The sequence below is a fragment of the Phocoena sinus genome, chromosome 7, assembly GCF_008692025.1.
Source record: "Phocoena sinus isolate mPhoSin1 chromosome 7, mPhoSin1.pri, whole genome shotgun sequence".
Classification (NCBI taxonomy): domain Eukaryota; kingdom Metazoa; phylum Chordata; class Mammalia; order Artiodactyla; family Phocoenidae; genus Phocoena; species Phocoena sinus.
The window spans coordinates 64774169-64792742 of NC_045769.1; the positions used below are offsets into that span (position 1 = coordinate 64774169).

At 44.2% G+C, this 18574-nt stretch overlaps 1 protein-coding gene across 1 annotated transcript in view; it reads left to right on the forward strand.

Annotated features, from left to right (window-relative positions):
- The window catches only part of STK39 (serine/threonine kinase 39), a 307498-nt gene that overhangs the window by 44840 nt on the left and 244084 nt on the right, over positions 1 to 18574 (forward strand). Inside the window, exon 2 of the mRNA XM_032638323.1 lies at positions 15959 to 16071. Coding sequence (XP_032494214.1) covers positions 15959 to 16071 — 113 coding nt within the window. The remainder of the gene's footprint in view (positions 1 to 15958; positions 16072 to 18574) is intronic.

An 18574-nucleotide genomic window follows, 5' to 3' on the forward strand; every position in this document is an offset into this window, starting at 1 on the left:
GGGACTAGGAGGTGGGTCAGGCAGTTTCTAAACTTTCTACTCCCTTGTTAGGAGGTAAGTACCAGGAACCTTTGGGGGTGATTTGGGGAAGCTATATCCCCTGTGCTTTAGCAATTCAAAGAGGGGCCCATGGACCAGCTACATCATACGTGTCACGGGGGAGCCTGCAGAAACATAGACTCTCAGGCCCCACCCCAGACTTACTAATCAGCATCTACATTTTCACAGGATACCCAGATACCTTATGCTCTCTGCACATCTTCCAATTCCTGTATGGTCCTAACACTTCGGCCGCCAGCTTTAAGAGCATGGGAGGGAGAGTTCTGAATTCCTGCCAGGATCCACCGATGGCAATGTGGGATCCTGCAGGAAGACCCACGAGGTAGGGCTGGCGGAGGCAGGGGCTGACAGCTTGCTGCTGCTCCCGTTGGGGCCCTTCGCGGGGCACTTCTTCCTCCTCCTGCTCATACTGCCGTGATCTCAGGCCTGATGGGGTTCCCAGGACACTGCTTCCCCTGTGCCTCTTCTTTTCTTCTGTCGTTTCAGACTGCCTGCGGCATCATTCCCCTGCTGCTGGGTGAGAGTGAGGCAAGAGAGAGGTAGGGAAAGCCCTTTCCCCTGTAGGGTTGCCTGTACTTCCTCTTGGATGGTGTAGTTTGGGGGAGAACCTCAGGTTACCAGGGAGACCAGATAAGCAGGAGTTTGATCATGAGTGAAGTCAGATCAGATGGAGACATAGGGAGGGGTGGGCGGCATTAGCGGGATGGACTTTTTCCCTTCTGTCCTTGAGCTAGGAGAAGTTTTTTAGTTCCTTGCTGCTTCATGGATCTGGTAGCCAAGGATATTTAATTATCAGAGAAGTGGATCTGGAACAATGAATCATTTCCCTGCATAATTTTCTGTACACCCAGTCATTGTGGTGTAAGAGTTGGTTGTCAGTGCTGGCTACCAGGAGTAGGGTTTAATGGGGTGGAGTTGAGAAGAAGCTGGCGGAAGCTGAGGCTCTGGGGGAGCAGAGGTGATCTCAGGGAGGGCATTTTTCTGAAGCTTGTAGTAGGTCTAGTTCTAGTTTCCATCCGGGTGTCTGGGATAATCATAGTGTTGATAATAGTCACAGTCAGAACATAATTAAACACTTAAGTGCCAGGCATGTTCCTTTATATTATTACATTTGCCTGTATCATCTCATTTAATATTTACAGCTATCCTGTGAGGTGGAGGTGGATACTGTTGCCATTCCCTTTTTGTAATTGAGGAAACTGAGGCACAAATGCCTGAGCAACTTGCCCAAGGTCTCATGGCTGCTGGGGCTGTCCGGCCCCAGGTTCCCACTCGTCATTACTACACGACCAGGAGGAAGTCGAGTGGGCTAGGCCTGGAAGTACAGAGTGAACATTTGGGGAGTGTTAGACGCTAAAAAGGGCTATGATAGAAATTGTGTTTGAAAATGGAGTGAAATGAGAATTAAATAAAAAAAAAGAGAGAAAGCCTGGCCTTTGTTAGGGGGAGCTTGGAATAGGCCCCATCCCCCTATTGGAGCCGATGCACATCAAACTCCTTTGGCTCCTTATTAAGTGATTGTCTCTAAGCGCTAGACAGACCTTTCTAGACTCGGCTTGTATATTGGCTGGTACTCGGCAAACCACGTTCCTCCTTTGCCTGCTGTTCCCTGTTAAGCTCTGCTAATAGGGGGGTGCTGAGGGATTCTGGGAGGCTGGAGGAGGGAGAAAGGACATGCTTCATCCTGCTTGCTTACAGTTCTTATCAGCTTCCTTCCAGAAAGGGTCTTTCACTCTCTAGCAGCAGTTGGTTCCGGTCTGCAGCTTCTTTCTGCATCCTGGAACCAGCCTCCTGACATCCCTCGGAGATGCCATCAGACGGCCTCCCAGCCCCATGTGGACCCTCACTGAGAGGCCCTCCTTGGAGCTCCCGAGGTGTTAGCCCCCGCTCCTCGGACATCTGGGTCCCAGCTCTGTGGGTCTCCTCCTCTAAGCTGTCAAATTCTCATAACCCCAAGCCCCCTCTTTGATTCCCCCGGCTCTAGGGGACGTAGCTGCTTCCTGCAGCTACTCTGTGTCACTTGTCTTTTCATTTCTCTAATGCCTGTGGAACAATTCTTTATACTAAATGATATCTGTTACAAGACTTCGTGTAACTGGTTTTCCTGACTGACCCCTGGCTGATAAATTTTCCCAAGACCTGGTGCCCTGGCTGGGGAGGGGGCAGAGAAGCCGACACTCAGGATCTGTGGTTCTCAAATTTAAGGACATAGGGAAATCGCTGGAGAAGCGTATTAAAGATGCAGATTCCATGCCTCTGTTTGCAACAATTCTGATTCAGTAGGTTGGATATGGGCTCAAGAATCTGCTTTTTAAACATTTACACACTATACAGAAAATAGATAAACAACAAGGACCTACCATATAGCACAGGGAACTGTATTCAATATCTTTTAATAACCTGTAATGGAAAAGAATCTGAAAAATAATACATCTGTATAACTGAATCACTTGGCTGTACACCTGAAACGTAAATCAACTGTACTTCAATAAAAAAAATAAAATAAAATCAGTTCATCATAAACAAAACAAGGAATCTGCTTTTTAAACAGACATCTTAGGTGTTTCTGAGATGAGTTCAGCTATTAATTACTCTGTCTCGCAGGCTTTGAGAAAAATCTGCCCAAACCCAGGGCTTCTCATGGGGACTGTTTCTTAGATCTGAGGTGGTTGTCTTGGGGCTTAGAAACAGACTTGACTTATTTTTCTTAAACAGGCTTGGGGCTACGGATGTGCTAAGCTTAGACCAGGGGCCCCCAAAGTTGTACACTGGTCCCTGGAGGCTGAACACCCAACCCTTGCTCAGCGCAGCAAGCTCTGATGCAGTCAGCTGGGAGAAAGGAGTTTTCTGCCCAGTCGTGTGTTGTCCACTTGGCAGGCCTTGCCGTCCAGCGAGGGGGATGCCTTTTTCTTATTCCTACACAGACAACGTGCATGTGGCTGAGATGGGTAAGTGGGACCGACCTCGATGTGTAGATATTGGCTCTTCCTTTTGCATTTAGAGCCCTTCCCACTTCCCGGTGGCTTAAGGTTGGAGCAGGAAGGAGCTGGAGACCATCCCCATACCATGTTAAAATACCGTATGAGAACCAGGGCACTCAGCGTCTTTTGGCCTTTGCCAGTGGGTGTATCTGTTTATCTGTGTGAATAGCAATGGACATTCCTTTGTGGAATGTTGGCTTCTATTTGGTTGATTTAATCAGTAAAATGAGTGGGTTTTGCTGGGAGGAGTTGCTACTCCCTCAGAGCAGAACAGGAAGTTTTTCAGTCTTGCCAGATCATGGGGTTTTGAGTTTACAGGGGGTGAGGACTTCAAAGTGACCTTTACTGAGTATAAAAATCCAGTTTGCTCTGTAGGGATGTGTCCCTCCTGCGGTCCAGGGCCTGATGCAGTGTTTCCTAAGATGGATTTGGAGGATTGTCATCGGCTCCTGTCTGTCACATCTCCACATTACCAGGTGTTTTATGTCACCTCTTTGTCATCAAGTGGAATCATTGAAGACCCTACTTTATTTTAGCCTGCCTCATTTTGCATGACTCCTGCATGCTGAGCAGTGGCCAGGGGATTCACTTTTTCAAAACTGAGGGTCCCAACCCACTCTGGTGGAACATTGCTCTTCAGTCTGAGCTTTCCCGTGACACTTGACGACACCAGAATTGAAAGGGATGTTCTACAAACCATAAGTGCCTTCAGGCAGATGGCCTTGCAAGGCTTGTTCCTCGACGTTAACTGCTATGTCTACCAACAGCTACCTACTTACAAACACACACAATGAGCATACTGAGTAAAAGTGCTCTGCCTCCTTGCCTCCAGATTATATAGCCTATTGGGCTGAGACTCCTCTGTATTGACCCAGCTTTGAGCACAGCTACACCTCCCTTGTTTACCTAGTCAACCCAGGGAGAGGTTGATGGGAGTTTCATCCACTTAGCAAACAGTTATTGAGGACCTCCTGCGTTCCAGGCAGGGGCCTCAGTGGAAGGGTTGGTTCTAGAGTCATAAGGCTGTGGAGACCAACTCGATGAGCATGTTAAGTGCTGGCATGAGACTGGACTGAGTCCTTAGGGGCAGAGAGGAAGTAACTAACTCTGCCTGGGGCTGTTAAAGAAGGCAGCATCTCAAGTGATTCGTAGCTAATCCCTGGGACTGTGTTGTCAAAGCCCCCCACCCCACCCAAACAGGATGATCTTTTTCTTAAACAATAAATACACATTCACGGACAGAGAGATCATATGTTTCACTCCAACTTTTCTGTTGGTCAGCATTAGAATTAGTGTCAGCGTTAGAACTCGAATCTTAGAATAACTGTTGTTTCAGCTTTAAGGGATCTAACCTTGAAGTGAGTACTCTTCAGACTACAGCTGTTCCCCCTTATCCATGGGGGACGTGTTTTAAGACCCCCAGTAGATGCCTGAAACAGCAGATAGTACTGAACCCTACATATACTATGTTTTTTTTTCCCTGTACATACCTACCTATGATCAGGCTTTACCTGATGGCAAGCACTGCGATACCTTGACAGTTGATCTGATAACCTTAGATAGCTACTAAGTGACTTACAAGTGGGATACGCTGGACAAAGGGACGATTCATGTCCAGGATGGGATGGAGTGGGATTTCATCACACTACTCAGAATGGCACAAAATTTAAACCTTGCAAATTGTTTATTTCTGGAATTTTCCATGTAATGTTTTTCGATCACGGTTGACCTTGGGTAACTAAAATCACGGAAAGCGAAACCACAAAAAAGCGGGGGGGGGGGGACGACTGTAATTGTGAAATGTTTTTTAAACTGGCAAGTAATCGTATTTACAGAGTGACTCTTTTATCTACTGTGTATTATTAAGGAAACCAGAAATGTCTAGGAGTAAATCACAGTATCAGTCACATTGAGTTAGATGGAAGTTAGAGTCTGATCCTTAACAGCTTCTTATCCCATACATACCACTCCTCTTTAACCAGGTACCTAGACTTTACCTGTATCCCTTAATAATAATTTTCTTTGTGTTAGATAATCCCAGTCCACTTTCTGAGTTTAGTAAGGGTAGTATAGAGCTGTGTTTAAAATTTTTAAAACATATTTAATTGTTGCTTTAGGTGTAGCTTGAGGTCCAAGGTGAGCATATGACATTCATTCCAGTTTGATTCCACACACCAGTTTCCCTGTATCTCCCTTACGATCAGAGCCCCGGGTGACTTTTTGTTTTTCTGTGGTATTATCAGATGGCTCTTGCTGAGTTACACACAAGCCTTGCTTTTCTTTCCTGAGGTCTGTGACCTCTAAAGGTTTTAACAAGCCAGGCTTTCCCAGGGAAGGTAGTTTATCCAGGTCAGTGGTGAAATACAAGTTCATTCACTGAGTGACCATTTCTGTAGTTCACCCTGGTCTTTATGATTTTTTATAGTAAGCTCTAAATCTGCTCCAACAACCCCAGAAGGAGGCTCTGCTCGGTGGTTCTTTTGACCGAGGCAGAAGGACATAACTCAATCAGCTTGGCTGTTACACAAGCCAGGTTGCTTACGAGGGTCACCTGTTTGTAGCTGCCGTGAGAAATGTGGCCTTGCTGTGCCCGGCCTGGTGTATCCTGACAGGCCAGCAGTAGCATCTGTTTTGTAAAAGAATCTGTCCAGAAAATTGCACATAACACCTGTCTCACTGTTTCTTTTCTTTGTGTTTGACTTGAGAGTTTACTGTGCCCGTGTTCCTTCCACACAGAATGCACCAAACGACCGAATAGCTCTGATGGCTTTCTCTTTGTATGAAGTAGCAGGATGCGGTGGATGGCCATGTGGTGACCTGCTGTAAATGAGTGTGGGCCCATGTCCTGAGTATGTTTGCGTATTATGTTGAACCATAGGAAATGTGACCATTTTTGATCTAGAAGAATGACAGCTTCGTATGTGTAATCGAATAGATAATTTTAAATTTGTACCTTCAGGTAAGGAAGGGTACACATTTGAAGCCAACTAGCAGTCACCCAGGGAGGCAAATATGGCCTGTGGCGAGCTTCTTTTTTTTTTTTAAAATATATTTTAAAAATTTCTTTGTTTTATTTATTTATTTTTGGCTGCATTGGATCTTCGTTGCGGTACACGGGCTTCTCATTGCAGTGGCTTCTCTTGTTGCAGAGCACGGGCTGTCGGCACACGGGCTTCAGTAGTTGTGGCTCGCGGGCTCCAGAGCACAGGCTTAGTAGTTGTGGCGCACGGGCTTAGTTGCTCCACGGCATGTGGGATCTTCCCGGACCAGGGCTCGAACCCGTGTCCCCTGCATTGGCAGGCGGATTCTTAACCACTGAGCCACCAGGGAAGCCCATATGGCAAGCTTTTATGTGACTTACCATATTTTTATGTTTTTAAACATAAATTGCTAACCTTAATTTAGGAGCTCTCACACAAAATTCTGGATTTTCAGCTTTTCTGCGAGAATCAGAATCTTGCCCCGGTAGGTCAGTGATGTCACATGGCGCCAGTGGACTGAGGCAGAGTGGCAGCTGTGTCCCCGTGGAGCTCACGTGTGTGTCCATTCACGCCCTGGCCAGCTTGTGGTCCTCATGGGACCTGATGGGCCTCATGAGCTATGAGGTTGGACACATGACATAAATAGGGCACCTCGAGCAAGTTGGGTGAAGAGAGAATTGGAAGAAATCAGCTGGACCAAAGTCATCTGTTTTGTTTACTGCATACCAGCAGCCAGCACCCCAAAAAGGAAAGCCTGATACAGCTCTGGACTCTATTCACTAAAAAAGGACAGCTATGCATAATTAAGGAGCTTTCTCAGGTGCTAAAAGATGCACAAACTCTTGTTAAAGTTTCGGCTTGGTGCTCTTCATTTAAGTAGCGTATGATGACAGAATTTGCTTCCCCTGGCCACCATTCCTGTCACAGGCTAATGTAATACCTTTCCTGTTTACCTTTTTGCTTTTTAAATCCTGACATTTATGGGAAGGGGTTACTGAACAATCGACCAATTGTCCTAACTTTAACATGAAAGTTCTTGTCGACTAATACATATTTTAAGAGTTCCAGATATTTATTGTTACACTGGTTGTAATGTGGGGGGAACTGGACATAAAAAAAGTACTCATCAATAAGAGAAGGGCTGAATAAATTGTGGTACATCAACACCGTGAAATACTATGTGGTGTTAACGTGACAAATTGATAGGACACCAGCTGACCTGGAGGGATTTCCCTGAGGAGTAATTCTAGCTGAGATTTAATTAGTACTTCCTGTGTGCTAGGCACGGTTCCAAGGGCTTTCCACGTATTAACTCATTTGATCTTCACAGCTGCCCTGTGAACTCGGTGCTATTATTGACATCTTACAAGGGAAGAAACTGAGGCATGGAGATGTTAAGAAGGTTGTCCAAGGACAAGCAGCTAGTATGTAGCAGGGCTAGGATATGAACTCGTGCAATCTGGATGAACAAAGACTTCTTAAAATCATTTTGTTTGGCTAGATATCAAAGTACATTTTCAGCGAGAAATGTAGCTATAGGATATTAATTCATAGCTGTTCCTGAATTCTCTGGGTTATTCTCTTATATCTTAGACTCTTAAACTCATCATGCCGTATCAGACCTTAGAAATCATTTAGTCTTCTGGTTTTCCAGTTTAGCCCACCTGTTCCCCCCCTTTTAAACCGACTGAATCTTCCTGGTGAGCAAAATGAAACTTAGTCCTGACCTGGAGCTACTTTGCCCTCACTCTTTTCCCCAGTACAAACTACAGATATAGTCCATCTCCTTCATGTTACAGATGGAGAAATGAGTCCCAGAGATAGAGCCTAACGTTTATTGAGTCGATGTTTTCCAGGGATGTGAAACTCATTGTTATTAAGCCTTGCAGGTAGATTTTATTATGCCCATTAAGGAAACGGAGGTAGAAATAGGGCCAGTGTCACAGAGGGAATCAGTATCAGGGTTGGATAGAATCCCTGTCTAACCTTCTTCTCAAGGGTCTTACTAACCTACGACTTGAGAATTACAGAGGCCTTTCAGAGGCCCTTCAGTTGTATCTTGTCTCTTATTGCTGTTGGAATTAATTAGGACGTTTTTGAGAACTTCTAACTTATATGGCATAATTTAGCATAGGTGATCGTGGGAGAGGGACTTCAGAACAGACAAGGAAAGCTTTTTGTATTAGTCAGCTTGGGCTGCCATAATAAAATACCTTAAGAATGGGTGCCTTCAACAACAGAAATTTATTTCTCCCTGTTTTGGAGGCTGGGAAGTCCATGTCAGGGTGCTGGGTGATCTGGCTTCTGATGAGAGCTGGCCTCCCTTCCCTTCCTGTCCTCAGCCACATGGTGAGGGGCTAGACTTGATGGTCTTGAAGGCTCCCTGCACCTCTAAAGTTGTTCTTGATCTCTCTTAACAGTTGAAGGAAATCTTTGGATTCAAAATAGACTGTTCCAAATTGTCCAATGGGTGGTTAAATCCATTCATGCTGTGACAGTCACCTCAGGTCCTAAAGCTTTCATATTTCTTTCTAGAGATGAGAAGCTGCCAGTTGTTCTTTAGTCAGCTGTAGTTATAAAGCAGTAACAATCCTCTAGGTGTATGGCTCTAATAAAAGACTTTCCCCAACACTCCCTCCCCCTTTTAAATTAAAAAAATTTTAAAAATATATTATTTTTTAAATTAAAAAAAGTTTTCTACAATTTTTAAAGATTACTTTCTACTTACAGCTGCTACAAAATATTGGCTATATTCCTCATGTTGTACAGTACATCCTTGAGCCTATCTTATTTTTTTTTTTTTTTTTTTTTTTTTGCTGTACGCGGGCCTCTCACTGTTGTGGCCTCTCCCGCTGCGGAGCACAGGCTCCGGATGCGCAGGCTCAGCGGCCATGGCTCACGGGCCCAGCTGCTCCGTGGCACGTGGGATCTTCCCGGACCGGGGCACGAACCCGTGTCCCCTGCATCGGCAGGCGGACTCTAAACCACTGCGCCACCAGGGAAGCCCTTGAGCCTATCTTATACCTGATAGATTGTATCTCTCACTCCGCCACCCCTTTATTGTCCCTCCTCCTCTCCCCACTGGTAACCACTAGCTTGTTCTCTCTAACTGTGAGTCTGCTTCTTTTGTGATATATTTACTAGCTGTTTTATTTTTGAGATTCCACGTGTAAGTGATTTCATACAGTATTCGTCTTTCTCTGATTTATTTCACTTAGCATAAGGTCCTCCAAGTCCATCCACGTTGCTAGCTGCAAATGGCAAAACTTCATTCTTATTTATGACTAATATTCCTGTGTGTGTGTGTGTGTGTATGTATGTGTATGTATGTATGTATGTATGTATCATATCCTCTTTATCCACTCATCTGTTGATGGACACTTAGGTTGCTTCCATATCTCGGCAGTTGCAAATAATGCTGCTATGAACATTGGGGTGCCTGCATCTTTTCATATTAGTGTGTTTGTTGTTTTTGGATGTATAACCAGGAGTGGAATTACTGGGTCATATGGTAGTTCAATTTTTAGTTTTTTGACAAACCTCCATATTGTTTTCCACAGTGGCTACACCAATTTATATTCCCACCAGCAGTGTACATGGGTTCTCTTTTCTCCACATCCTCACCAACGTATGTTATTTGTGCTCTTTTTGATGATAACCGTTCTGACAGGTATGAGGTGTTATCTCATTGTGGTTTCGATTTGCATTTCCTTGATGATTGGCGATGTTGTGCATCTTTTCATGTGCCTGTTGACCACCTGCATGTCCTCTTTGGAAAAATGACTATTCAGTTCTTCTGCACATTTTAAAATCAGTTTGTTTTTTCAAGTTGAGTTGTATGAGCTCTTTACATGTTTTAGATATTAATCTCTTATTAGACATATCATTTGCAAATAGTTTCTCCCATTCAGTAGGTTGTCTTTTCATTTTTTTTTTTTAACATTTTTATTGGAGTATAATTGCTTTATAATGGTGGGTTAGTTTCTGCTGTATAACAAAGTGAATCAGCTATACATATACATATATCCCCACATCTCCTCCTTCCTGCGTCTCCCTCCCACCCTCGCTATCCCACCCCTCTAGGTGGATACAAAACACCTAGCTGATCTCCCTGTGCTATGTAGCTGCTTCCCACTAGCTATCTATTTTACATTTGGTAGTGTATGTACGTTCATTGCCACTCTCTCACTTCGTCCCAGCTTACCCGTCCCCCTCCCCGTGTCCTCAAGTCCATTCTCTATGTCTGTGTCTTTATTCCTGTCCTGCCCCTAGGTTCTTCAGAACCTTTTTTAAAAAAATTTTTTTAGATTCCATATGTGTGTTAGCATACGGTATTTGTTTCTCTCTTTCTGACTTACTTCACTCTGTATGACAGTCTCTAGGTCCATCCACCTCACTACAAATAACTCAATTTTGTTTCTTTTCATGGCTGAGTAATATTCCATTGTATATATGTGCCACATCTTCTTTATCCATTCATCTGTCGATGGACACTTAGGTTGCTTCCATGTCCTGGCTATTGTAAATAGTGCTGCAGTGAACATTGTGACATGACTCTTTCTGAAATACGGTTTTCTCAGGGTATATGCCCAGTAGTGGGATTGCTGGGCCATATGGTAGTTCTATTTTTAGTTTCTTAAGGAGCCTCCATACTGTTCTCCATAGTGGCTGTATCAATTTACATTCCAACCAGCAGTGCAAGAGGGTTCCCTTTTCTCCACACCCTCTCCAACATTTATTGTTTGTAGATTTTTTTTTTTTTTTTTTGCAGTACGCGGGTCTCTCACTGTTGTGGCCTCTCCCGTTGCGGAGCTCAGGCTCCAGACGCGCAGGCTCAGCGGCCATGGCTCACGGGCCCAGCCGCTCTGCGGCAGGTGGGATCTTCCCGGACTGGGGCACGAACCCTTGTCCCCTGCATCGGCAGGCGGACTCTCAACCACTGTGCCACCAGGGAAGCCCTGTAACATTCTTTATATTAAAGTCTGTTTTATCTGATATGAGTATTGCTACTCCAGCTTTCTTTTGATATCCATTTGCATGGAATATCTTTTTCCATACCCTCACTTTCAGTCTCTGTGTGTCCCTAGGTCTGAAGTGGGTCTCTTGTAGGCAGCATATATATGGGTCTTGTTTTTGTATGCATTCAGCCAATCTATGTCTTTTGGTTGGACCATCTAGTCCATTTTCATTTAAGGTAGTTTTCCATATTTGTGTTCCTATTACCATTTTCTTAATTGTTTTGAGTTTGTTATTGTAAGTCTTTTGCTTCTCTTGTGTTTCCTGCCTAGAGAAGTTCCTTTAGCATTTGTTTTAAAGCTGGTTTGGTGCTGCTGAATTCTCTTAGCTTTTGCTTGTCTGTAAAGGTTTTAACTTCTCCGTTGAATCTGAATGAGATCCTTGCTGGGTGGAGTAACCTTGGTTGTAGGTTTTTCTCTTTCATCACTTTAAATATATCCAGCCACTCCCTTCTGGCTTGCAGAGTGTCTGCTGAAAGATCAGCTGTTAACCTCATGGGAATTCCCTTGTATGTTATTTGTTGTTTTTTTCCTTACTGGTTTTAATATTTTTCTTTGTATTTAATTTTTGATAATTTGATTAATATGTGGTTTGGCATGTTTTTCATTGGATTTATCCTGTATGGGACTCTCTGTGCTTCCTGGACTTGATTGACTATCTCCTTTCCCACATTAGGGAAGTTTTCAACTGTAATCTCTTCAATTATTTTCTCAGTCCCTTTCTTTCTCTTTCTCTCTTCTTCTTCTGGGACACCCCCCTCCCCCCCCCCATAATTCGAATGTTGGTGGGTTTAATGTTGTCCCAGAGGTCTCTGAGACTGTCCTGCATTCTTTTCATTGCTTTTTCTTTATTCTGCTCTGCAGTAGTTATTTCCACTATTTTATCTTCCAGGTCACTTATCCGTGCTTCTCCCTCAGTTATTCTGTTATTGATCCCTTCTAGAGAATTTTTAATTTCATTTATTGTGTTGTTCATCATTGGTTGTTTGCTCTTTAGTTCTTCTAGTTTCTTTTTAAACGTTTCTTGTATTTTCTCCTTTCTGTTTCCAAGATTTTTTTTTGTGTGTGTGGTCTGCGGGCCTCTCGCTGTTGTGGCCTCTCCCGTTGCGGAGCACAGGCTCCGGACGAGCAGGCTCAGTGGCCACGGCTGACGGACCCTGCTGCTCTGCAGCATATGGGATCTTCCCGGACCGGGACACGAACCCGTGTTCTCTGCCTCGGCAGGCGGACTCTCAACCACTGCGCCACCAGGGAAGCCCTGTTTCCAAGATTTTGGATCATCTTTATTATTCTGAATTCTTTTTCAGGTAGACTGCCTATTTCCTCTTCATTTGTTAGGTCTGGTGGGTTTTTACCTTGCTGCTTCATCTGCTGTGTGTTTCTCTGTCTTCTCATTTTGATTATCTTACTGTGTTTGGGGTCTCCTTGTTGCAGGCTGCAGGTTCGTAGTTCCCGTTGTTTTTGGTGTCTTCCCCAAGTGGGTAAGGTTGGTTCAGTGGGTTGTGTAGGCTTCCTGGTGGAGGGGACTGGTGCCTGTGTTCTGGTGGATGAGGCTGGATCTTGTCCTTCCTGTGGGCAGGACCACATCTGGTGGTGTGTTTTGGGGTGTCTGTGAACTTATTATGATTTTAGGCAGCCTCTCTGCTAATGGGTGGGTTCGTGTTCCTGTCTTGCTAGTTGTTTGACATAGGGTGTCTAGCAGTGTAGCTTGCTGGCCGTTGAGTGGAGTTGGGTCTTAGCATTGAGATTGAGAGCAAAAAGATTGAGAGCAAAAGCTCTGGGAGAGCTTTTGCCGTTTGATATTACATGGGTCCGGGAGGTCTCTGGTGGACCAGTGTCCTGAACTCGGCTCTCCTACCTCAAAGTCTCAGGCCTGACTGACACCCGGCTGGAGCACCAAGACTCTCTCAGCCATATGGCTCCAAACTCCGGAGCTCCACACTCAGAGGCCCTCTTTTGCACGTGCTGTCTCTCCCCTTCTGCCATTTTAAATTTTTTAATTAATTGATTGATTGATTTTTGGTTGTGTCAGGTCTTAGTTGCAGCATGTGAACTCTTAGTTGTGGCATGCATGTGCGATGTAGTTCTCTGACCAGGGATCGAAGCTGCGTCCCCTGCATTGGGAGGCGAGTTCTTAACCACTGAGCCACCAGGGAAGTCCCTGTCTTTTCATTTTGTCAGTGGTCTCCTTTGCTGTGCAAAAGCCAACTCAACATCCCTTCCCCTTTTTAGAATTCTTCTTTGTGTCCATATTCTTGCGTTTGGCTGTGGAAACCAGAAGGCTTTTATAGTCAAGGGCTTAACTGACTGGGCGTGGTAGTCCCATATTATGTACACTTATTTTACCGTTTCTGGGAATTTGTTTTCTTCTTTCCTGTTTTGCAGTTTTCCCAATGTGAGAATGTTCTGGGATGTGGATGGAGGATGGAGGGGTGGGGTTGGGGGGCGATTTACAACAGGTAGGGCTGAGCTTCCCATCAGCAGCTTGTTAAAGACTTTTGTTGATTTCTCTGCTGGGTACCAGGCCCAGCGCTAACTTGCTACTTACCACTTTCTCTGTGGCTCCCTTCAGTGATGGTCTCTTGTTCTGGAGACCTTGACTGGAAAATACACTCTGCTATCAGCAGGGCTCTTTGTAGTGTTTGGCCCTGGTATCTGGAACATTCTGGATTGAGCCCAACATGCTGCGATCTGCAGGGCCGGTGAGGTTGATCCAGTGGGACTTGGAGTAATAGCGGATGGAGAAGCAGTGAGGTTAGGGACAGGCAGCCCCTTTTAAACAATCTGTGACAGTGGCGTTTGCTCCTTGCACCGAGCTCTAGAGAGAGTGAGGTTCTCTAGGTTGTTCCTCTTTTCTTCAACCATATAGGGCAGAAAATGTTTTCCTAGGAAGGGCAAAAGAAGGAAGGAAAGGGAGAGGTGCGCTTCTGACTTGTGGGAGGTAGGAAAAAACCATGGACGTTAGAGTCCCGCAGACCTGACTCAGATCCCGGCTCAGGTACTTGTTAACTGTGTGGGCAAGTTTTCCGAGTCCCAGTGTTCTCACATATAAAATGAGGTTAATAACAAAAACTGCACAGGCTTGTAGCAAGAATTATGCGAGGAAAATGCCGACTATATAGTGGATGGTCAGTATCTGTGGAGTTTCTTCCCCAGTGAACACAGGTGGGACTTCCTGGAACAGAAGCCGTGAACTTGGAGACCTGTCTTTGGAGCATTAGGGTGACCTGCTCGGGTCATAGATCAGGGGGCCAGAGCTGATGATGAGACCACAGGGCAGAACTTCAGTGCTTAAACACACCCATTCGGGCACTTCTTTGGGGTGGGAAAGCCTTTATTTGCACAAGAAGTGTCGTGCGTTTCTCTCACGTGTGTCAGAAAATCTAAAACTGGTCTCCCCTCCTTATTGACAAAAGATCCTCCCTCCTGCCCTTTGGACGAGATTCGGTGACTCATTTGGGAAAGAGTACCCAAAGAAAAACTTGAAGGAGAAAAGCGGACGGTCACATCTGCCCCCTTTTGCACAGTCCCGAGTACAGGCTGTTTCTCTCCTTGGCAGTCTTGCAGGGAGAGGATTGATGTGATGAGAATGAGATTTTTGGTATTCTTTGCAGAATTGAGATGCCTTAACCTGGAGGTCTTTTTGCCCCTACGGAATACAAATCCGATTAGGAGCTCTTTGTTCTCTGCCACAAATCATTACACGTCTACAGTTTGCTCTTATAAAATATGGATGATGACATGACTCTGTCTCTTAGGAATTTGAGTGCATTAGCTAATGATCATGAAACCTTAGAAATGGGAAATGCATATGAATGCTGAGAGCTTTTGTAATTACACATTTGCATCATTTTGCTTGGTATCCTTGAAAAGTCCTGCTTTCAGCATGAGAATACTCAGGTTGATTCCTGTTCTTCTAATTGTAGAGCAAAATTGGAAGAAATAAGCTCACAGAGTGCTCAGAGTAGATAAGTTGTCACAGCATCTCATGGAAGCCCTGAAGTAGCTCAGGCTGGAGTGGTTTGGTTTGGGCTGAAGGGGGAGGAGAGCTTGAGATACTGTAAAGGCACTGAAATGGGAAGGCATCAGCATGAGACGATGGTAATGGCGTCCACACAGGGGTGTGCTTAGATGCTTATGTCTCTTATTCTGTTTTTAAAATTTTAATTAATTATTTTTGGCAGCATTGGGTCTTCGTTGCTGTGCTCGGGCTTGCTCTAGTTGCGGTGAGCGGGCTTCTCATTGCAGTGGTTTCTGTTGCGGAGCACGGGCTCTAGGTGCGCAGGCTTCAGTAGTTGTGGCTTGAGGGTTCCAGAGCGCAGGCTCAGTGGTTGTGGCGCATGGGCTTAGTTGCTCCGTGGCATGTGGGATCTTCACGGTCCAGGGCTTGAACCCGTGTCCCCTGCATTGGCAGGTGGATTCTTAACCACTGCTCCATCAGGGAAGCCCTCTCTTATTCTTGTGACATGAGACCCATCACTTTCTCAGCCTTTGTTCAGGGCAGCAGTGAACACCCTGTATTGCAATGGGCTCTTTTTTTTTTTTACACCTTTATTGGGGTATAATTGCTTTACAATGGTGTGTTAGTTTCTGCTTTATAACAAAGTGAATCAGTTATACATATACATATGTTCCCATATGCAATGGGCTCTTTTGATGTGGGTCACCTTCCTGGATTGTTAAGCCTCTGAAGTGCAGGTACTGTCTTTGTATTCTCTAGAAACATGCAGTTTTTCCTTCTTCTCCTTCATAGAATTACTTTCGGACTTAAGAAACTCTTTAAAAAGATGTCAAATGATAATGTTTTGAATACTTTGAGTAGAAACTTAAAAAAAATAGATATTAATTTGTGAAGGGGGTCACAGATAGTAACCAGACAGTGTGCCACTTGATAACTGATGTTGTTTTTATTTCGTTTCAGGCAGTGGCGCTACAGCTGTGGTGCAGGCTGCTCTATGTAAACCCAGGCAAGAACGTGTAGCAATAAAGCGGATCAACTTGGAAAAATGCCAGACCAGCATGGATGAACTATTAGTAAGTAAAAGTGAAGGGGATACTGCTCGTTGCTTTTCTTAACTCATGGATACATAGAGATGGGCCGGAGAAGCAGGAGAGCAGAGAGCAGAGGCGACTTGGTGTTTTCTCCTGTTCGGACACACTTATTTCTTGGAAAGCAGCCCACATGGCTCTTTTCTCCTTATGATTGTGTTGTGTAATATACAGCTTACTTTGCTTTGACAAACAGAATTTTGCTCAGTCCTCATAATCCCCAGGTGGGGAGGGCCTCAGTGTTAACACTCTTTTTTATGAAATGAGGGAACAGACTCAGATGACCTAAGGTCATGTGATACTGAGTGCAGAGACTCAGATGACCTAAGGTAATGTGATACTGAGTGCAGAGTTAGATGGTGAGCTTCTGGTCCCCAGTCTTGAATCCTGATGCAACTAGGACTTACTCCCTAAACAATTTGCTGGTCATTTTGGCTTTCATAAATTACAAAATCTCCTATAAATTTCAGTTATTCAAAATACTGCTGGGTAGCTTGCATTCTTATTGGCTAATGACAGGAGTTTATTTTTTGTACAGGGCAACTTGTACTTCTTCTAAATAAAGTACATTACATAAATAACTGGAGCTTGTCGGTGTGGATATGACTGTAGTACCATTGGTTGGTTGAAGGAACATTTGCTTTAGGCTTAGCTGACTCATTATTAAATGAAGAGCTTGGCAAATGGTTATTAGTTGCCCAGCAAACTGTGAAGGGTTTGAGAGTTTAATCTCATAAATATAGTTGTCGATCCGGTTGCCAATTTTCTTTTTTTCCTTTTGGTCATTTATTTGAGGATAATAGAATATTGCAGTGGAGGAGTTAACTGATTGGTTATCCCAACACTAATCCCAGGACAAATATTAGTCCAATAGCTCCATACACGCTACAAAGTGTAATGACAGTTGGCTCCAAATGAAGAAGCCTTTTGTTAAAGCCTACATTGGGGGAATGGAATGTCATTAACAAGAGCTTTTTTGTCTTTACTCAGAATATAGCTTTTACTTCAGGCATAATTACAGTACACAGCTATAGTATAAATTAAGTACTAGGATAAAGCTGTACTTTTCCAGATCTCTTCGGTCTTACATTTCAAATTAGACTACACAAGGCATAGTTTTCACTGGGATTGAAGCAACAGATTGCCGGCTAAAACTCAGATTAAAGGAAGGGCTTCCACAACTTAATGTTAATTTCCAAAAAAAAAAAAAAACTTTTTTTTTTTTTTTTTTGCATACATTTAAGGCTTTTACTCTCTTCGAAATTTCAGCTGTGCTTTGCTCTTACTGAAATTATTACTGCATACTTCTGTTGCTTGTTATCACGGTGACCAATAAAATTGTGCCTTTGTCATCGGACCAGTTTTCAAGATCACTTTCCGGAGTGGAAAAAGCTTTAAACAAACTGTGGAGAGAGCTGTGTCCTGCTTTCGCCACTAACTTGTTTTTCAATTTTCGTCAAGTTACCTAACGGCTCTTGCACGCTTTAAAAAGAGCTGAATCCCAAGATCTCTAAGATCCCATTAGGAGTCCTCAAGTTCTGTGGCTATACAAAGTACACATTAATTTTTAAAAAACCTTGGAGTATACATTTATACTTATGCCCTATTTGGAAATAGCACTCTTGGCCATGACAACTTTGCCCATGACAGTTGTATTTGATCGTGGTGTTCTGCTGGAGGTCTCACAGCCATCTTTTTACCACCAGCAGAATATTTATACACAATATGTGTAAGGCTTGCGTGTACTTGTATCTGACAGCTCTGAAAGCAGCCTGCTGGGCTGATGCTTTGGTCTCTGGTTCCTACCAAGCTGTCAGTTGCCCAAAGCTTCCGTGTTTTTCCCTTGCTGACTTCTTACCAGCAATCGGCTGCCAGCGATGATAGCTGTGTAAGGGTCCTAGTGGAGGCATGAGGGAGAGACTGTCATTCCGGGCCATTTTCTCTATTACCCCGGCACCAGGAACCATAGCAGTGTCATTTGGAGTTACTCGTAATTTAGTCAGAGCTGTCAGTGTGAGGACTGGTGCTTTTACGGCTTTGTGCTTGGCTCCATTAATCTGAGGTCTTAAGATTTACAAGTCTGCTTATTAGCAGTTAATTTATTTCTTTCGTTCTTCCCCCCTGCACCCCCGTCCCAGCAATGCCCATGTTGTGTTAATGGAGTGTAGTGTATGTGCATAATTATCTGTTTTTCATTTTAAAAGATGTATTGATTTGTTGCCCTGATCTTTCCTTAATTTCAAACCTTTGACCTTTCGATGTCTTGCTATTTCTAGGGATGGGGAGAATGGCTCTGGTTCTTTAGGACACAAAACTCCCAGGTCCTTTGCAAACAAAAAGAAATGGAATTTACAGTATAGGCTGCCTAAAGTTGGCAGGCCTTTGTAGCCCAGCTATCGGCACACGATTGTGTGGCGCAAAGTTGCTGTAATCCTTTTCGATTTCTAATCCTGCTGCTGCTCGCGCTTTTATTATCTCTGTGGGTTCA